We start from the raw sequence: 22247 nt of genomic DNA on the forward strand, positions 1-22247 counted from the left end.
TAAAGAAATAAAAGCAGTGGGGACGGAGAGGCAACATGACTGGAAAAGGAGGGAAGAGGGAAGGAGCATGTTTACATACAGTATGCACATGTCTCATACATAATTTTACTGTTGCAATGTAACATTTAATGCATATTTTTAGACCATAACCTTAATATTTTATCTTTTCTAAAGACAGTAGTTGGCTCACTTTGGTTATTATAATTCATTTTTTGTGATGATAATATAGTGACAGCTGCACAAAATTTAAAATATATATAGCTTGACTGAAATCTGGATATATTTTATTTACATAGAAACGTTGTCATTAGAAGTTTAATGTCAGCTGTCCAGTGGTAGAGCAGATGTTATGCTGGGGGTTCTCTCAAAGCTTCAAAATAACAAGCGTTCTTCACGGATCCAGTTTGCTTTTCATCTTTTCATCCAGGGATGGTCACAACTGTTACCAGTTTGGTTTCAAGTTAAGCTAAATCAGAAGACCAAAGCCTGCATTTGATATTGGGCTTGTGTGCTCCGTGTTTGCTTCTCCCAGTCCTCCGTCATCTGCACGATTTTCAGTGCTTTGCATGGTCGTGTCAGTTGTAGAAGTGGCTCAGTCTCCACTAAAAATGGCTCATCTCCGCTTTCTACTCTTTCTCTCTCTGATGCTCCACATGGGATGTCACTCTTCCTTCTTTTATCTCTGGGGATCCTTTCTCCTCTCCACCAATCTGTAGGTAGAAACAAAGGTACAGCATTCTCCTTTTCCTAATTTATGCATCTGTGACCTGCTGGAGCTGCTTAATCATCCGTAAAGTGTGCCTAAAAGATGTGGGCATAAGCTTGTTTGTGTATTCGGGAGAAGATGTGCAATCTGCGTTCCAGCTAACAAACACAAAGGGTTTGAAGAAGGGAGGAAATACGATGCGATTATACTCATTAATCAGTGTTGAAGATAAGAAGAGAGTGGGCAAGATCTGTGCTTAGTCGCAGGTTTCATTTTTTTACTGTCTGTGAGTGTTAAGCAAATATTTAGAATCAGTTGATTTTATAGAGATGCTCCACAGCCGTGTGTGTGCGCATGGCTGTCTGTGTGTGTGTGTGTGTGTGTGTGTGTTTAACAGGATGTGACTGAAATTGTGTATCAGGTCATGGCACTGGAGCCGCACAGAGAATATCCTCATTATTCATTTATCAGAGATCTCTGATAGTGTGTGTGTGTGTGTGTGTGTGGTGTGTGTGTGTGTGTGTGTGCGTGCGTGTGTGTGTGTGTGTGCGCGCGCGCGTGCGTGCGTGCACATTTCTCCTTTAATAGATGGAAAAATACTCAATTATGATCATATTTTAAATAATATCGGTTAAATTGGTTGAAAGATGCCTTCAAAGGCCAGTGCAGTGTGGGAGTTGTGTGTTCATTGCCCTAAAAAATATGCTGTTACAAATGATAACGACATTATTTTTTTTCGTATCACTTTGTTTGACGTTTGCTGTAACAATGGCTTTGATTTTAGCTGGGAGTAAACAAACGAGGCTTTCTTGTTTTTCCCTTCTGCTTCCTGTTTTTTTTTTTTTTAAAGAAGCTTAAACTAAAGCTTTTTCCGACAGGTATTTTTTAAATCAGCCAAGCTTATGTCGAAGCCTATTTTCATGTTTTGTGTGTTTTCAGCTCTTTTGTGTAGGCTAATGACAGTCTTTTCTGGATCGTGTGCACACACAGTTTTGAAAAAGCTCATGCAAAACACTTAAATATTGCTTGTGTTTTCAGACATTTCATAAACTGTCATCTAGGTTAAAGTTTCCTGCGTTAGTATGCAGAGCAGAGGATGAAGAACTGTCCATGTTGTTTTTCTAACATTAGACCAGGATTCTTTTATCAGCTCTGAGCAGTTCTATGAGCATATTGGGCTTAATGGAACCTGTCTTGTGGGGGCGACACTCTGAAAACTAACTCTAAGGCTGCATTCGTGGTCAGAATTGTAAGAGGATTCCTTATCAGGTGATGGGAAAATATATATATGTCTTAATATATTTATGAAGCAGGAACCTTCTGTTTAGCTGCCAGGCAAAAATCAGGCCAAAAAAAAGAACATGTAGGAGGGAGAATGCAGCTTATAACAGGTCCCAGTGCTCTTGGTTTGATGTCTGTACTGATGTGTCTATGTACTGGAAATGGCACAGAGGTCAGAGGGCACTGGGAGGCCAGGGAGAACATAATGGAGAATAAACCCCAGAGTGAGTGTGTGAGACGGGCGGGCGAGATAAAGACGGAGGGAGCGAGACTGCTGCAGACGGAGGGTAGAAGGCTACAGTGGAATGTGCCTGCTCTGCAATGCTGTGTGATTTCCATAAATTAATATTGGGAGTAAAATGTGTTGAAGCCTCAGTTTGATATATTCAGTGATCTGAAGCATTGCAAGATGATTTGTTCATGAAGCCAAATATACTAATAATTTGGTTGACTTGACCCTCCTATGATCTACTCATGGCAGCATGTTTGCTGCGACTGCACTAGTCTTTTGTTTTCCACAGAGAGGGAAGAAACTCGGCCATGTCAGATCTGAACGTCAGTAGTGACAGTGACATCTTCTGCAACCCGAGCTGATTCTGTGGCGATCAGGTGGTAGAGCCACGGTATCGGGTTTCCACCGATGCACTCGCATCGCTCGATACGGAGCAGGACTCGCCTGTCAATCAGGATCTTTATGTTCCACATCACGCAACCTGAACCGCAAATTATAGACACAGAAATTACTGGCTTTCCATAGAACACAGAAGCATTACCTTACAGGCTATAACACTTGTGTTTTTCTCCAGTGTGCACACGTATGGTAATGGAAATGTTCCTCCCACCTTCCAGTGCAGGGTCAAAAACTGTATAGAGCTTTTTCATTATCATTTTAATAGCTTCCTGTTCTGCACAATGGTGTCTTATCGTGTCAAACTGTTGTTTTTGAACCTCTGGGTGAAACAAAGAAACCACGCTGCTCTTATTGTGTTGGGCATAAATAAATTGGCAGTGGCCGTTTCAGACAAGGTAGTGAAGGAGGCCGTGAGGAAACACTTTGCCTGGATCTAATCCCCCACTTTTACAAAGGTTTAGCACTAAGAAACGGTCCCCTCCCTCTGGAGTCACTTTATAATTATCGCCTCAGACTCCTGCAGTAAAGATCACACAGTTGGGATTTTCACACCCTCTAGTTGCTCTCTGCCACCCTCCCGTTTCTGTTGTTGGTGTATTTTTCTCCTCCCTGACTCCTTCCCTGCCTTTGTCTCACCCCATCCTTCTCTCTCACCCTCACTATTCTGACTTGCCCTTCTCTCTCCTTCCCCCTGATTCTCTCTGCATTTCAAAGTCCTGTGGACATCGGGGTGTCTCATGGGCGTGCCGTGCTGGTGCTCGCTCGACGCTGCCGGGCTGTAGCGCCATTAATGTGTTGCTCTGTCCATCTTTGCTTACTTGGGTTTTCTGTTTAATCTGAGATATCTCCGCTAAAATTCAGCAGTTTGCACCTAATCAGAGTTGAAGCTCTTTAGAGACGTGCACTGGGAGCAAAGCTTATCTGGTGGATCCAGACGAGGTACGAGGAGCTGTGACCAATCATTCGTATCTGATAAAAAAGGGTAAAAATGTGGTGCATGTGAGAGCCGCACGTTCACAGAAATGCAGCTCTGCCAATTTTACACATTTTTACAACACTATCGGTAATAAAGCTGGGTGAGACAAAATGCTTTAGACACTTCTTCTTAATGCATCGCATTAGGCTGTAGTTCGGAATTGGCTGAGGTCCAATCGATAAACACATTCCCATAGTGCATTTGTGGCGGGGCGTATAATCTCTGGCATCACAGTCTGATGATCTAATATTTGATGACCCAGCCTCAACCATAATCCAAATTGTATCCATTATATACACTAGCCTTCCTGGGAATGCCAGGATTATCCAAGATCATCTGTGTCAGGAATGGTATTAATGTTTATCAAACATTAATTTCAACATCTCTTTAAAGTGTCTTAGTGAATGGATGTGTGAGGGAAGAAGTGATGTCACACATAACAGGAGATGAATGTTGAGGACGACATCATTGAACACACCAATGTTATAGGAACTATGGAACATTAGTGGGAAAAAAATTTGCTCAAATGAACACGTTACCCTCCTAACCTGTGATTGCATGTCACAGAATGAGGCGTTTGTCCTTCCTCGTCCTCGATAATTCACGAGCTGCTCACAGGCTCCGTTCGGTTTGTTTGTGTCCACCAATTGTCAGTGAGGCAGAGGAAACGGGGCTTTTCTCTTCTGCTGCCGACGCTGGAACCAGAGCACCAGCTGGTGTTTATTGGCCCTGGCGCTTGTTGTTCTCGCTGTTGATAAATGGCTATTAATGGCCAGACGCTCACCCTGAAATTGAGTTTAACTTTGCCTTCCCTCATTACTCAGTCAGGAACCGCGCTGCATACCTCGCGGTGGATTTCAAAGTTGTTAAAAATTGAGGGCGCGGGTCAAATAGATTTCTGTGGTTACCAGCTGCTGCTGCTCGCACAGTCAGAAAATGTGATTGGTAAACACAGACCTTCTCCCCTGCACCTGTGGGTGTCCGCCTGCAACGCCTTGTTTCTGATGGAAGCTGATGGGCGGCCGCCACGGTTTTCAGAGTGGATCCCTGGCTGCCAGAACCGGGATTGTGGGAAAGGCATTTTCGAATAATCAACACTGATTTTCACCAGATCTCTGAAACTGGGGTTGTGTTTTTGTGCTTTATCTGTGAAACATCTCTTTGATGTGTATTTACTTTTGTTGATCCCCGCCACCACATTGCTACTTCATACACGTGGCCTTTTGCTCTCCATCACCGATGTGCACATCGTTCCCGTCCACTTCCTCCGAGCCATTTCTTGCATCTCCGGCTCCACAGACATCGAGGCCAGGCTTGCAAGGAGCTGTCACAATTTTTCCTCAGACACAATCCCACAGATGCCAGCTCGGTGATTGGTTTTCTCTCCCTCCTTCATTTTCTTTTCCGCTCTTTTTCTGGCCTTACCCTGTGTTTATTCTCTCCATCTCTCTCTCTCTCCGGCACTGACCTCTGGGATCAACCGAGCAAAACTGATTCCGAGTTTTTCACGGATCATGAATGCGTCAGCAGTTATGCAACAGAGGCCGAGATGGAGAGAAAAAAGGGCTGAACAAGTAAATATGTAACATATTTGTCCGTCTTTTTTTCCCACTTTAGCTTTAATCTTGGCTAGCTCATTAACTCGAAACATATTTCAAATCTTGGCCTGAATTACATCATTTTTGGCTTGGCACAATATAAAGTGTGCAAAAAATTAAATGGAATAACTAAGTTGGTGTTTGATGAAGGTGCACAGCATCATGCAACGTGTGCTTTCAATAACAGCTAAATTTCAGCTAAACTCCATGACGGATGTTAGTGTTACAGCAAGGAAGCACATTAGTCTGATAAGTGGTTTCTTTTTCTGGTGCCTGAGACTGTGTGAGCAGGATTTATGCAAAGAAATAGGTTAAGATCTGGCTCCAAGGGCTGTATTGTGAACGTCTAACTATGAGTGCTGGAGTGCTGCGGAATGTGTGCGTGCGTGCACGTTAAATGTTGGCGGGGCGTGACATGTGTAGATGTGATGGCTGCAGCCATGCATAGATGTTCACACCAGAGAGGAAGTAAACAAACAGAGAAGAAATGCAGAGAGAGGCTGTCAGAGTGGCTGTATCTCCGTCTCCGTCTGCCTCGGTGCTTCCACACTTGCACTTCATTGTGTTTTTTTTAAAATATTTTTTAAAAAGTGGCTTCAGATGTTTTACTTCACAAATGTCAGCAGTGTTGCAAAGAGTGAGTCTGGATCAAGTCTTAAAGTTGTAAGGGTTGTTTCAGTCCCAATGTGGCGATTACAAGTGTTTTAGCTCAGCGTGTCCTTTCACACATGTGAGGGCACCGACGCACAGGGAGGATTTGTTTCTGATATAAATGCAATGCAGCTGTTTATTTAAATATTCCTGTGAGTCTAGAATATTTCTTCTGTTTGCATAGCTATTGCTCTATGTTCACCTTGGATATGGTGAGATTGATTTGAAGTTTATGTATACAGAGACATTTTTTAACATCAAGAAAATGGCTCCAATGTGATGACATTTTAACATTTTACTTGCCAGCGTTTAGCTTAAGAATGAGGCCTCCTGTTCTCCTATTCCCAAGTATTTTATTTTGTTCTTCAACGTTTCTTTTCTTATATTTCCTCCAACAAGAGCAGACCTCCTCGTCTCTCATATCAGGGGAGTCTAACTGTGCTTGGCAGCTGTCTTGCCTCAGAGAATGTCTGTTTTTATATATATATATATTTTGAAGTTCACACATCTGTGTGAAAGTTTATGCGCGTCGAAGTGCAGCATGCTGTTGATGTGTCTTCCGTCGGAATCTTCTGATATGAGACGGCTGCGCAAATGATTCCTAGCAATGTGTTGGAATTATGACCTGGGAAAAGCCCAACGAAAACAACTGAGCTGGAAGCAGGAAATGGCTGCTGATGACATTAGGAGCACAGAGTGATATGAAAGATTATAAAAGAAGAAAAGAACAAATCAACCAACGGCAGAGTCTCGCAGGTTGAGAAATGAAATTCTTTCGTGGCACACTGCATGAAAGGGATAAATATTTTAAGAGTCGTGATCATATTGCCCCGGTCTTGCTGGTTAGAGCTGAAGAGAAAGCCTGGTGCTTGCTGTGACACAATTCATTTTATAATCCAATTTCCCTTGGGGTTATTTCTGTCAGTAAATATTTTTTCAGACCTTGCAGGAAAGAAATGAGAAAACACACACTTACAGGTAATTAATATTTGGCGTGCGTAGACTTGTGTTGAAACTTAGAATGGCTTAGAACTGAATACATCACTGAGGGAAAATCAGCAAGCTGGCACAGTAAACAAAATAATGAAAGTCTTTTAAACTATTCGAAGCTGTAATTAACAGTGTGGTGAAGGTTTGTATAGCAGTCACGTGTCACCAGGGACTAAAATGATATGCTTATATAGATTAACAACTCGGATCACTCCCCCTCCCCCCAGATGGCGAATGCCCTTGCTCTGATTAGATGATATGCAAATGAAACTATCCGATCTGTCTCTGCTCATCGTATGTTGCTGCACCAACAGGAAAATAAATAGATCTTGCCCCCCATATGTCTGCTCTAACGTATCTGACCACGTCTTCTGCAAATGAAAAAATCAGCTTGTGTTCATTTCGGCGCTTTAAACACATTTCAGGTACTTTTTTTTCATCAGAAACTTCAATAAAATGTCAATAATTGTTTAAAGGACTGATCAAATACAACTCCCCTGACTATTTGTGTTAGAAATATGCATGAAGGGCCACAAATAGATGAAGCACGTTTCAGTAGGATAAAAGAAACTCAGAAAATATCAAAAGTCAAATTCATGAAAGGGTGTTTATATTAAAGAAGAGATCGCTTATTCAGCCCACTCTGCCTCCTCAGGCAGCTCTTTTGGGAGCCTGAGGGCTTTTCCTACAAACCTGTCTGTTCTAGTTTTCAGAGTGTAACATCTCAGCGTGAGTATTAGATTAAATACAGGGATTATATAGTGCAAAAGTGTGCAGACTGGTGAAAACACCCAAGATAAATAATTACAATTAGTAAGCATCAGTTACAGTCTAGAAGTTTAGTCAAAGTCACATCTGTGTTTTTTCTTCAAGGATTTACTCATTTTGTAAGAAAAAAAAACTAATTTCTCCTGTAAATGAAGCATTGTTAAAAAATAAAACTTTGATTTTCTGCACAATTGATCCCAAAATTCCCAATATGACTTTTTAATTAGTAACTGTAAAACACACGCCTTACACTGAAAGGTCAATAATACACATTTAGGAGACTAAAACAAAAGGATTCAGTACACTGTTAAAAATGCCACTATGAGTATTACCAAGAACACGAAGGGCTAAATTTAGCTTCTGGTGTCTAGCTCGTATTTGTGCTCTCATCTAAACTTTGCTGGCCCACCCTCTGCTTAACCCCATTTCCTTTTGTTTTTCCTCCTCTTTTCTCTTTCATCCCTCCATCCCCACATCACTCCCCCACCCAGCCATTAGTCACACGCCCTCCTCCCTCGATCATCTTCTTCCATTGTCAGGCGGTCATCGGTTCACCGCACTCCTCCCGTTACATCTCTTTTCTCTCCATTTACTCTTTTGTGAAATGTTAAAATACTGGTTCTTCTCTCATGATTAAACCAGAGGTCCTTTTTTGTCCCAAATCTCGCCTCTCTTTTACTTCACCCTTCATCTCCAAAGTTTTCTCAAAGTTGCTGCTCTCTTTGCATCACCTCTGCCTCAACCGCCACCTGTCCGACCCCTGATGAAAATCAAGCTACTTTCTTAAACTTATTGTGTAGCCGAGCAGTTAATGTGTTCAACTTTCTTGTTCTTCTAGGCAAATCTCACAGCTTAGTGGCACAGCCATTAACCTCTACTACATTAGCGGCTCCTACCAGGCTTCTTCAGGGAAAGAGGACTTTGATGGTGTTTGATCACCTTCCTTTTTAGTTGTGTGCACGTGTGTTGCTTGGATTAACACATTCAATTGATCTCCACTGGCCCGGTGCCGGTGCAATCTGACAGATCTGCAAAATGCAATAATTAGTGGTGTAATTGGCCGATCGCTTGCATGGAAATGTGCTGAGACGGCAGAAAGTGCTTTCACCCTCCAGTAGATTTGGCAGGTGCTGGCCTTTGTGTCTTTTTTTTTTAAATTAGAAGATTTCACTTCCTCATTTTTAATAGTTTAAGCTGCTTTTTTCTGTAAAGCAGATGAAACAGGCTGCTTCATGCACGACTCAAGGCTGCTGGCTGCAGCTGTTGAACATCTGTCACTCATTTAGCCATTTTCTTTGCTGTCAACAAAATAAAAATGTAATTGTTGTTGTGTTTCTCTCTGCCATCGTGATGTTTTTTCAGAATTCACTATGGCATATGAAACAAAGATTATTCTTCATGGTTGAGATATAAACCTTGCCTATCGACTCATGCCAGTCAGGGGGTGTCAGGATCTGCACCATGCTCATATAAGGTTTAAAATAAACACGATTTTTCTTCAGAATCTAAAATGAAACGTCATCATGTATTGAAGTCAATTATATTAGAATGAACTTCGAATGATGACCAATGCCATAACTATCAAGCAAAAAGCTATTGCTCAAACATATTGTACTTCATTCACGATTGTGAATAAAGTTCGGCACCATCAAAGGTTTGTTATGCTCCAAAATCAATGTCTCTTTCAAGCATGACACTACTAATCTGCACTCAAGTATCAAACAGAGCTGTGAACAGGGAGGACTGTGGTCGTGTGTGTGTGTGTGTGGTACTTTGTGAAGGGTCGAGTTTATAGGAGATGGGATCATGAAGGAAATGATTGTGCTCACCTGCTGGTTGTGAGATTGCACAACGATTTTGACCTTCCGCCGACCTGCTTGTGCTGCGAGACGCTCACACTGCCGAGTCGGACATCCGCGTACACTTGTATTACCAAGTCAAAATAGTGCTCTGTGTCCTTGAGGATGTTTGGTGGAAGGGATGAGGCGTGGATCTGCTTGTGTGTGTTGTACTGAATTATAGAGCATGTTTGCTTTTGAACAGATCAGCAGAAAGGGTGATGCCACAGCCAATGTCACAGCCTTCATGCATAATTGCTCCAGTTTGTCATTGCCAAAGGCTGGGCAAAGCCTCATCTGATTGCTTCTCGCCCCTTTCCCCCCTCTTTTCTTCCCCCCATCTTTTCCTCTCTCCCCTTCAGTCTTTATTCTCATTAGACTCATTAGCTTATCCAGCAGAGGCAGATAGATTGAGACAGTCAAAGAGTGAGCATATTGAATATCCCGGAGGCGATCTGAGCGGCCCAACAGTGATTTGTGTTCAAGGGTTTTACCTCACAACGTCGGCGATGAGCCGAAGATGGAGATTCATGCTTCTTCAAACTAAACGAGGCTTCCCATGAAGGATAATGTATGAGGCCACGCCTGGTAGGAGAAGATGCAGAGCAGCAGCAGGCCTGTGTGATGTTTAAGGTCATCCAGTTGGCCGCTGATTCACTATCTGACACTGGTTAAATATTAGTACAGCAGTGGGAAGTCTACTCTATAAATTCTGGGCCCTTAGTCTGGTATTAATGGCCACTGCTGGATTATACAAGAACCTTTATACTATTTGTATGAAACTAAAGGGAAAGATGGGTAATGAGCCAATGGAAACCCCATTAATGTCGAGCCTGACACCTACATTAAGGTGCAGCTTCAGTGGAGTGTGAAGCTGCGGGTAAAACAGAGTCTCCTGACCTCCAGTCTGATTACTTCTGTTATAACAAAGGAGGTTTTGTCATTTCCATTCCTTGCTTGAAGGTTGCTTGGCAGGATCATGTAAAACTAGAAGAATGTCAGTGAAACTTGGGGGGAGGATGGGAAATCATCCAGAAGAAAGAAATAGCATAGTTGGCAACAATGGCAACATACTTCAAATAAATAAGCTTGGTGGGACAGTAACGCAGCCAACTGTTGCATCTTTAGTTTTGATTCTACCAAATAGTTCTGAGTACATTTAGTACTGACTGAAGTCTACATTATACACAGAAGACTCAGCCTCAGAAGTCTGATGAATATTTTAAGACGCGTCTTCAACTGTAGACCTAAATCCACAACATCGACTTGGCAGGAGTGATATTGTATTTATTCAGGATCTTGTACATACATATATAGTTATATATTTTTCTTAGTTTAAGGCAGCGCTGAAAGCACTGAGTGAGGTTCTCATGGTTAAATGATCGGGCTTCTTTCGGGGCTCAGAGGGCTTAGAAACACTAAGTAATTGGTTTTCTTGGCAGAACTGGGCCATGGAGGTTATGGCCAGTGTGAACACTGCAGCTATAAGACACTTTTGGAGGAGTCAGACTAAAGTGTAGACAAGCAGATGGAAGAGAGACAATCTCTTGACTGTTATCTCTCGACTATAGTATTGGTGTGAAAAATGAGAATTAGTTCCAAGTCAGATTTATTAGGCAAATCAAGTATTAACATTTTATTATAGTGCTGGATCCAAATACATCATTATCCTTTTAATTTATGTGTAAAAACTACAGTTTTCCCTCATTTTACTGCTTTGGTTTAAATGAAATACTAAAAGGTATTAAACTTTAACTCAACAAGTCCTGCTGATAAAATTTATTTATCTGTTCATTCATCTGTTTGGAAACAAGAGTAACAAAAACCCCAACATTTCGCTAGGTTATGGTTAATGATCATATTGAAGCTGCACAAGCTCATTATTGCTAATTAAATGTGTGGCTACCTTCTCTGAACAGGTCTAACCCTAACCTGCGCACTCTGCTGCGTCCCAAAGAAGTTGACAGCACAAGAGTGTCAATAAAATGCTCTCTCATCCAGGAGATGCTCAGAAACACGACAGGTTCAGTATGGTCAATCAGTCTTTGTCCTTGGACACCCTCAGTGCAGCAGTCTTACTTAAAACTCTACTATTGCAATCCTTAGAGTTCTCTCTTTAATAGTGTTTGTGCACATACATGTTCATAAGTGTGTTTGTTCCTCAGCCAGACTGCCTGGTTCCTGCCCTGGTGTGGAGCCTCAGGCTGAAGAAAAGCTGTATTTATATTGGCCTACATGCTACATACTCCTCTGGGAGCCAGTCATGAGCTCATTTATGAGTTTATGGTGGTGCAGAATGGATGTGGATTTGACTTGGGACAACACCATATGTCTCCTCCTTTTAAAACAGAACTATCCTCATTGCTTTTTTATCACCCATATGGTGCATTTATTGTACTGTAATTACCCCCTCTTTTATTTAGCTTATTTTAAACAGTATTAGTTTCCTTCTTCTATTCTGATGCCAAAACCCTTCAACATATGCAGCCTCGTCCCCTTACTTGTTTTCTTGACAAAAACTGTAAATTTCTGATCACGTTTACAGGGATGATGCCATAATATTATTTGCAAAATAGAAATATTTGATACAGGTGATAGAAAATGAGGTTGTCCTAAATCCCATTAAGCACATTCTGGGGCAATACAGGCAATAGATTGCACATTTGAGGCAGATCTGCAGGCACAGAGGAAAATCATAAAGATTTGGAGAGGGTTGGTTTATCAGAAGTGAATGCAGAATTTTCACTTAAGTTCAGATTTTTCTCAGCTGCGCAGAAAACCATGTGCATAAGCAACCGCTGGAGCTTTCGGAGTGTAACTTTGTCCTTTCTCTTCCACACATTTGCCTGGACCCCCTCCTGGTCCTCTGCTGTGTGCTTTCTTGTAATTGAGCCATTTTCTCCTTATTGGAGCGCCGTCTCCAGCAGGCAGCTATATGAAGGTGACCTCCCGCTAATATTTAGGCCTTTGTTCTCTGTCCTGCTAGCACTTAAGCATAATCTCTGCCTTTTAAGCATCCCAATGTTCAGCACGCCTTGTTTCACAGTTGGAAAAACCAGCAAAGTAATGATGATCAGTCTAGTGATGTAATCATGTTCCTCTTGGAAAGAGCCAAGGGAGGAGCAGGGATCTGCTGGGAGTAGGTTATCCTCTCCTCTCTCCTCCTCCTCAAAGTGCAGCTGCTCAGCAGTATTGTCCCTCTGTCTTTTTAAAGCACTAATCCTTCTGTCAATTCCTATATTCTTTATTGGACAGGCAAGCACTGATTTGGCCTCCACTGAGCCTTTATTTAACTATGGTAAGTTAGTAAATTGAAAACAGGAGGTAAAATAACATGGATCCCATGATACATGATGGCTTTAACCAGTGTCACCTATAGTGGATGATCACCGGTGGTACTTTCTTGTGTCAAAATAGCATATTTCATTAATGAAGACATTATGTCAAACAAGAGAGCATCATCGGGATCTTTAGGAACATAGCTGAAGTCGAAAAAGATCTGATATGCCAATCAAGGAAGCTGAGAAGCTGAGATGAAACCAGAGGTGATACTGAGCTGCTTTTCCAGGCATCGCTGATGGGAGGCGCTCGTTTCATGATTCCCTCATTTCTTTTTTTTCGCTCCCTCGCTCTTAGGGGCCCGTGACTGATTTGCCTCATTAAGAGTGGGAGAAGGAGAATTAATTATTGAAATTAAATGAAGCATGCGCTACCCCAGCTCCCCCACCCCCCACCCTCTGACCACTGCAGCAGCAGGGCAGTGAAGTGTGGCTGACAGTGTGGGGAAGAGAGACTCTTGCAGTGAGAAGGGAAGGCAAAAAGGGAATGTAGTTAGAAGAAATACAATATAAAATACACAAACGCTCAATTTGAGTTTACTCGAAATCATCTTGTTTTTTACAGTAACTCACCCCAGTGTAGCAAAGATTCCCAGTTCCTGCCCTTAAATAATGACCTGAGGTGCCTACAAATCAGTTACATTTTGTATTTTTCAACGTTTTAGGGCAATTGTATAACAAGAAATAAACCTGTGAAAACCCATGGAGCCACTATGTGACATCATAGTTGTAAATGATACAGAGCCTGTATTAAAAATGTTGCACTGACACATTTATAATAGTGGAGGAGTGGTTCCTCTGACTCAACAGCTGGGGTGGCAGACTGCAACTGCAGATAAATCAGTTAATGTCACAATTATTTACATGAAGACACTCAAATTAGCCAATATCGATCGGTTACTGGAAGCAAAATAACCAGATGGCTTTTATATGCAGAGCAAAGGTGATGATAGAAGGTGACCATGATATGAACTTTGACCATGAAACTCAGACTTCTACAAAGGGGACGCCCACCTGAAAACAGGCCCATGTCCCCTTTTTGGTTGGGCCCATACAAGCCTTGTGGGTGTGGGTACCCAGGGTGACCAGATCAACAAAATAGTTCCCCAGTGGTAGACTGTAGAGGAGTCGAACTGACCAAGCACCATAGCTTCTATGCTGGAATTTAGCGTTGATACTTACTGATACTGGGAATTATGAGAATTGTACCCGATTTGAGGCAGACTGGTCATGGTCCCTGCGAGATGGTCTAAATAATGCTAAACAATGCATTACAAAATGGTGATCAGGAGAAATGGGAGTTAGTGTTAACCAAGGACAGGAGGAAGATTAAGAGGGAGGAGAGAGGAGGGGTCTGAGCTGAATTTTTGTTTCTGCTTTGGCTGCATGGTAATAAACCCGAGCACAGCGTTCTGCTCAGGGCGCAGGAAAAAAGAAAAAGCAGGTCAGAGGGATGGAACGGGGTGAGAGAGGGAAGGGAGGGAGAGAAAGCACATAAAAGGAGAGGTCAGAGATTGAGGCATTAGGAGGCAAGCATATATAGAGGAGAGAGGGAGGAAAAAAGTACAAGCGAGAACATAATCACCTCCATGATGATTAACATCACCACAGTTGCTGCTCTGCCCTGTGGACATTAAATGAAGACAGAGCACAGGGAGGTAATTTTGTTTGTGCTGGTTCTCGCTGGTTTTTCACCTGCAGGACCCACATTCAGCTTTCTATACAAATCCGCAGCGGCTCATGTAACGCACAGCGTGCGCATCCACGTCCGTGCACGGAAGCTGCTATTATTGGCTCTTGAGGAGGAAGCCTTGATGCACAAGGCTTAAGGGCAGCCCCACTCAAGAACTGCCCCTGTAATTCAAGTGACCTGCTTTTCTGACACCGGCTTTTTCTTATTACCTCGAGTGGCATTTCATTTAGTTCCCGTCATTCAGAGGGGAAAGGGACCCTCGTGTTGCAGATGCTTTTATCTTGCTCTATTTACGCCTGTTGTTTATTCTCATCATTATGTTTTCTCTCCCTCTTTGCATCTGTTTACCTATATATCCGTGTCTTTTTGCCACCGTCGCTCTCTGTAAGATTAAGCGCTACAAGCAGCCGGGCATGCAGATTGTTCGCTCCAAAAGTAATATAATTAGCGTCTCGCTCGTGGCTAGGACTTTGATAAAGTATGCCAAACGCGGTTCACCTACGCAGGGTTGATGCTTGACTTTGGGGGCTCTGGAATGTTGTGTTTTAGATGACTCTAAATCTGTTGGCCTGAAATGGCGTGCGCATCAAAACCAAGTGAGAATGGCAGCTCCGTATATTTTCAGAGCTTTTTCTCATTTCATCCTCAATTCTGATCTAATATGTTTACCTCTCGAGACAAGATTAAGGTAGGTCCGACATGCTTTTTGCCAGGTTTGATGTGTGGCTAATGAGGTGAAATCCCCTCACTGAACAAAGCAACTTTGGAGACACTGACGTCCATGAAGATGGAGAGACAATGTGATTAGAGTCTCAGTAGTTGAGTCCCATGAGTCACAAAGTTATATTACTGAGACTTTTAGAGTCTGTAGTTCTGAGACACGGGGCCTCTCGCTGCTTCCTCAATGTTTCGTCAGGCCAATATAGATTTTTGCCGTTTGAAAGAGGTTCCATTTCATTTCTTTTAGACTGTTCCACGTTGGTCTTGCAGAGCCACAGCTCACATGGTCCCACTGAGCATCATCTCAGTTTAACAATGAGGTTGTGTGGGTGCGACCGATGATGGTTAAGGAGGTTTTGTTTTGTTGTCTGATAAGAGAAGTCCATGAAAGATTAACACTTTGTGCATTCCAGGGAAGTATCAATTGCTCAAACACTGAAGAAGAATTCCAATTTGTTCTTGTTCTCAACCTTTTGTTGCTTTTTCTAACAATTTCTTATGTATCCCATTCAACCCCCTAAACATCTTGCCTTTTTGAAACCTCCCTTCAAACCTTCCATCAATCACTGACTCGGAGATTCGGGGGTGAACCGAGAAAGTCAATATTTTTTCTTGCCATCAGGATCCTCTTCCCTCATCTCCTTTCTGTCTTCCAGTCTCTCCGTCTCTGCAGTTGTTTAAAAAGCTGCAGTTTCACTCCGCAGGTTTGCCTTTTATAAATCTTACAAAAGCGCGGCTGTGCAAACAGCCACCACAGGTGCCTTTTGAACCAACGGAACGAAGAGCTGGAGATTTACAGAATGAAGACCGCAAACAGAAACAAAGCAGCAGAGTGGGGAAAAGAACGGCAAACCAGGAATTGCAAATTGAGAGAAGCAGGTGGAAGTAAAAAGCAAGAACAGTGAGCATGAAGGGTGGGGGGGTGAAGTAAACAGAATGTAGATCAAGACAGAAGAAAAGCTTCAACCACAGTGCTAAAACTTGTGCTGAGCTTTTGATCAGCCAGTGCCGGCATCCTGGTGCCAGTTATTGCTAACCTCTGTGTACAGAAGAGTCTTGCTGTTGTCTTTTGGTTTGGGTCAAGTGCGTTTGTGTAACGGTGGCGAGCAGATGAAAAAGAAGCACGACATAGAGGACACACTTTCCAACAGCCTCATTCTACATACATCCCACAATCAGAACGAGGTTTCTGTCAGTCCTTCCTACATAGCTAAATAACGCTCCCCACCATCACACAAACACCCGCGCTCACACTCCAGGGCAGAATCTAATGGAGTGTGATCTGGACTGACGGCGTTGTGCCCCTCATCTGCATTCAGGCAGTATTCACCAGCATTCCTCGGACCATTATAATAATAAATCCAGACTGAAGAATTGGCACACTGAATCCGACAGGCCTTTATGGGCACGCTCTCTCACGTAGGACCATATTATATTCTCTAATCCTCATATACTCTGCACGTCACCGCTGGTTAGAACGAAAGATTGATGATTTGGGGAAGAATATTTCTCTCTGGGACTGTACAAATCATCTTTGACACATACTGATCGCATGGAGCGTCATGGGCAGACGCAGACCAAGTGAAACCTAAAGATTTGATCCACATCAGTGAATGGAATGAAATCCTCCGAAGGTCATTGCTGTTTTTATTTTACACAGCATTCAGCACAGATATTTGACATTGCTCCGCTCCGAACCTGGAAAACTTGGAATACAATCAGCTGGTATTTATCAGAAAAAAACGAATTTCATCATTCAGAATATAATAACTGCCCTTTGCTTTGTTTTTGCTTTCATTCAGTAAAGACAAAGCATAACAGAACAAGATAATGTCCAAATTTAGGGGCCAACATGAAATCTTAATCTCTATGCAATTATTCTACTATGGATCAAGCTTTAAAAACAGTGGATTCCGAAATAGTAACCTCGTAAAATCTTCTTTTATTTAGTATGTATGTAATGTTTTTAAAATTCCTATAGCGGTTCTGGAATACACACCAGCCTTATTTATAACCTTTAAAAGACCTTTAAACCTTTAAAACCTTTCTACATCTGTACAAAAATACAAACTCTGAAACATCATTTCAAATTTTAGCATTTTTCATTCTTCCAGTTGGTGGGGAATCCAACTGTTGGTGGCCCCGCTGAACCAGAACATACCCGTCCTCCTGGCACCTGCCTGTGCAGCTTCCCTCCTTGGTGTCCACAATCTGCATGACATTTTCAGCACAACAAAGAGACATTTGGCAACATCGCGGACAGTCTCATTCTAAAAACAGCATGGTGGCTTTTCATCAGGAAGAATTTTTTTTTTAAAAAGGTGATGAGATAAAAAAAACACAGCCATGTTCAAGTTGTCCTCATTCAACATGAGGGGACATCTCCATCCGTCTAAAGGTTTCTGGCCTTTTTCTGGCTGTCTCTTGTCCGTTCTTCAAAAAGCAGCAAAGCTCATGTGATGCAAGTTGTCCTCTATTTGTAAGAGGAGCGGTTCTGAAATCAGAATGTATGTTCAGTATGTCTCTAAAGCACAATAGTGTGAATGTACAGCCTGAGCTGCAGATACTTGACAGAGGCTACCCTTCACATGACCAAAATATGATATCCAGAATAATAAATGATTCACATGCCGTTAAAGTGACTGAAAATCATTCCTTGGGGAAAGGTGGTTCACAAGACAAAAAGCCTGGTCTCATTCCACCACTGTCTGAAATTTAATGTCACACCTGGATGCTGTGGAGGATAATAGTGGAGCTGGGTAATGAGACATGCAACATCTTTCTATAGGTACACCCTGTTAAAGTTAACACTTCTCTATCTGGCAGCGTTTCTCTCCAGTTTGGCTCATAACAGCATCTGTTTATTCTTTTTTTTTAAATATTTGACCCTAGCGGTGAGCTTGATGACCTTGGAGCATCAGAGATGCTTCCACATGTTTTTGTTCTGCTCTATAATGAGGTTTCACAGCAGACCCACTGTTTAATGAATTCAGCCAGATGCTGAGGGGAGTCACATCCTCCCAGCAAATCAGCCCCTCTTCAATTACAGCCTCACCCTCTCCTGAACATTTTCCTGCTCTGTTCCTTTGTATTTTCCATCTCTGAACAATGAATGAGCTCATGTTCCTGCTCAGACCTTGCCTGGTCTACCTTGCTCGATCTGCCTCGCAGCTAAAGAACAGCTGAGGTCTTATTAGCGCTCGCCGAAGAAGAGGGCTGTAAAACATTTGCTGTTGGAGTTTTTCCTACACCCTAAAGCACAGACTAGATTCATGTTTTTAAGCTAGAATAGCAACACAACACAACCCCTGCAAATAAACAGTCCCAGTAGAGAGAACAAGCAAAAGGTCCCAAAACATTATGAGGGTTCTTATGATGGCCTAATTTGTTGGAGTTTCAAGTTGAATGTCACTCAAAAGGGAGATAAAATAAAGGCCCATCCTTTGTGTGTAGTAGGCCCTAAATGCCCATGATGATGTATATACGGGAGGGATGGCAATGGTCCGGAGAAATGGGTTTTTGAGATTCACCTCCGCTCGTCGTGCTGCTCTTTGCTCCGGCTGACACACAGGCTCCATGGTCATTAACTCAGAAACAAATCTTTAAAGACATCATATTTCCCCCAAGGTCATAAAATTGTGACTCAAATCAGCCAAGTGAGTCACAGTTACAAAACCCACAATGGCATTTGAGGAGAAACTCTCTGACATATTAATTGCGGCACCTCGCGAGTTCTTTTTCTGCTCTGCTGAAGCGTTCACTCAAGACCATACAATTTGTTTCTTTCTGCTGACCCGATGACAAGTCATTAAACGCCGGGCAAAGCTGGGCCTCTGTGAACCGTCCCCGACACTCGCTCTGCTAATTAATATCCTCCTGCTCGCTTGCTGTTTTTGGAGAGCATCTGCTGAGACAGACTGCCAGGGACACGAGGCCTTGGTTTATTGAATGGGGGAGTCCAAGCCCGTTTGCTGGGAAGGAGTGATGGGAACTGTTACCTTTGCCTTTCCTCTCATCGTTCTACACGAAGCACTGTCTGCACGTACGAGCACAGATGGACCTGGAATGCCGCATCCAGCCCGTTCGCATCACTCTCGCCCACTGCAGATGGTGTTAATCACTGACCATTTCAAGCACAACAGCTTTGAAAGCTGGTGTTTCAGAGGAAATAAGGGGTTGTGGCAGCCACAGTGACAGCAAATGCACAGATGCACGTGGAACTTTGTTCAAGTAAGAAAAACGGGTAATCCGTCCTCTGTCTCCTTGTCAGGGATTATTTAGACAGTTTGATTTTCCCAAGGGCAGCTGGCAGGGTATGCTGGGAAATGGAACGGGATGCGAGCAGAATGCTTCCTCGTTGGCAGGTCTTCAAAGAGAAGATGAGACCCTCTCTCAGGGTATGCAAACTTCATGGGCTTCATGAGCTTCAGGCACAAGGCCACAAACAGCTGAAGCCATTGATGGCAGATTCAGCCTGTGTGTTGAAGGGGAAGTAAAAAATTAAAGCTATTTTAAATAGTTTCATGCTCACTTTAAGGCTTAAATAATAGTATAATAATGGCATCAAAGATCTTGAGGGTATCTAAGAACATCCTGTGTGAGGTTCTGTCATATCGGTATCTGTGCATTGAGAAAGCATAAAATAATACAGTGATGGAATCATTGGAGAACTGGAAGGAATTTCCGCGGTTTATGAAGTAATTTAAGTGTTGAAACCTTCGTAAATCAGTTTATCCTCTCTTCTGATCGAAATCCATATTTTACATCACATCCTGTCAGGCCACTAAGTGAAGAGCCAAAAAAAAAGTGCTATTGTGATTTAGATTGAAAGTTGTTGCCACCTAGTCCTGAGTGGTGACAGTGGAACAGGCTGAGGTTGGCCTTGTCTATTGTGCTGGAAGACTGAACACTTCTCACTGAGCACTGCGGTTCTCATCTCCTTCATCAGAACTGCTTGTCACATTTCATCCCTCCCTGTCTCGCTTTGCGACATCCTTGATGCTACTTTTCCTGTCGCCTGAGCACAACACAATAAAAGTCTACAGCGAGCCGCTGCTTTCAAACACGCACGGCTGTCTCCAATATGGCGCCCTTTCCTGAACACTGCTCTTGTTTATGAAGGAGGGTAAACAGTGGTGGTACCAGAAGCATAGTCTTTTTGTCTGTGGATGTTCCCCACATCATTTTCCCACTGCGCAGATCTTACCTGGAGAATATCTGCTGAGGGGTCTGAACTGGGACCGGGAAGGGGGTGGGGGGGGGATCTGTCAGAGTCTGTTAACTGCAACAAGTGCTGACAGCAAAGGGACAAATCATGTCACTCGCTTTGATTCCTTATGTGTAAAGTCTCAAACTGAAGATGTTGTCTTCTTTGGGCTTTAGCATATAGAGAATGAAATTTCCAGGCCTGGCTCTCTTCAGGTTTGGTACCTGTTGTAGAGATGGCTGTCACAGACACGATGGCTTCATGCTCGTCCTCATTTTTTCCCCACTTACTAATACACATGCAGCCTTCAACCTCGTCCCTGGAAATCCCCTTAAAGCTTTCCCACTCAATCACCCTTAACAATTTATCTTGACGCACTCTCAATCGCCCTTTCTTGTAGAATCCCCTGCATTTAATTTAAACTGTCTCCTCTCTCCACTCCCCCTCAGCCGCACTTTACTATCTGGACTAAAAGAGGGAGATACACTGCAGGCCTTAAATTATCCCTGCTCTACAGCGACTCTGGAACCTCTGGATGCAGTGTGGGTGGACTGATTTTATGAGTGCAATGATGGTTTGACGTGGCGGTAATCCTCTTTTGCTGATCTCCCCTCATCCATCTGCTTCATCTCCATCCTTCCATTCCCTCCCTGGCTGCTACATGTCTACATCCAGACTCGCATACAACGCATGTAGACACGTTTACATACCCATTCACAGATGTAACATGAACAAAACAGAAGCGTTTTGATGCTCTCGTACCCTACATACAATGTTCAGATTAGCTTGAGATGCTGTGCAGCATCTATGAGCATCTATGAAAAGAGTATGTTTTATCTTCCATAAAGTACTCTTCTCTCACCACAGCTGAAATCTGTGCAGATTTAATCTTTTTCGGGGGGGTTATAATCCAATTGAATTCTGTAAAGCACAAGCATCTTAAAAAAAGAATTAGATCTGGACAGAAGGGGCATGAGATTTCTTTGACATGTGAAATGTTGCGTTGGGGCCATGGGCCATTCAAGAAGCGCACACGGACATCATCTTATATCTGGTTTAACTCAGGGCCTCTGTGTCTGTCTTTATTTAAATGAAAGTCACATTTTCCCAGATTTTCTTCACTGACGTTCCATTTTTAATACATGTAATTTCCTTTGAAGTTGTAATTACACCATTACTTACAAGATTATTTCTGTCACACACAGATGCACAGGCTTCTTCATTATTAATATTTCACACATCACTTTGGCTGTTTTTTTTTCTTTCTTGACCTGGTTAGGATTTGAGATGACAAAAATACGTATGTGTTGGCAGCAGCCACTGCTTTCTCCCTCTTTCCCGCTCTCTCTCTCTTCCTCTCTCACACTCACTTACTCTCCCTTTACTTGTTCCTTGTTATTCTCAGCTTGCTCACCTTTGATGAGTTTGATGACCCCCCCTTTGTCTCGCATCTCTTTTTTTCTCAATCTTTTCTCCTTTCCTCTTTTATCTTTCCTCTTGCCCTCCATCTTTCTCTTTTACCCTCGCTCTTATCATTTCTACTCTGCTCTTCTTCTCTCCTTGCCATAGCAGTGGGTGTACTAAGCAGGGATTAGGCATGATTGAAGCGCTGACGTGAGGGTTTTTCCACTGGGGCCTCTTATCCTCTGCAGTCCCCCAGAGAGACCTCTCATTGCTGGGCTTCACTAGCCCGTCAGGCCTGGCCTCTCAAAGGACTCCCTATGGAAATAGCCTCTCTTCATGCCTCCATGCCTTATCCTCAATAGCCTCAGTGCCTGTCCCTCATACATACCCTCTTGTGATTTGGCCTAATAGAGCCCTCTGTCTGCCAAACTAACAAACAGACCTGGC

At 42.9% G+C, this 22247-nt stretch overlaps 1 protein-coding gene across 23 annotated transcripts in view; it reads left to right on the forward strand.

Annotated features, from left to right (window-relative positions):
• The window catches only part of nrxn3b (neurexin 3b), a 302073-nt gene that overhangs the window by 119847 nt on the left and 159979 nt on the right, over nt 1-22247 (forward strand). For 12 of the 23 annotated variants that reach the window (XR_008947310.1, XM_057016587.1, XM_057016599.1 and 9 more), the window contains exon 5: nt 717-728. The exons of the other annotated variants lie outside the window; for them this stretch is intronic. Coding sequence is in view for 11 of the 12 variants with exons in the window: in XM_057016587.1 (XP_056872567.1) it covers nt 717-728 (12 nt within the window). In the remaining variant the exon portion in view is untranslated. The remainder of the gene's footprint in view (nt 1-716; nt 729-22247) is intronic. 23 annotated transcript variants of the gene reach the window in all.

The sequence above is a fragment of the Takifugu flavidus genome, chromosome 19 (assembly GCF_003711565.1).
Source record: "Takifugu flavidus isolate HTHZ2018 chromosome 19, ASM371156v2, whole genome shotgun sequence".
NCBI classification, from domain to species: domain Eukaryota; kingdom Metazoa; phylum Chordata; class Actinopteri; order Tetraodontiformes; family Tetraodontidae; genus Takifugu; species Takifugu flavidus.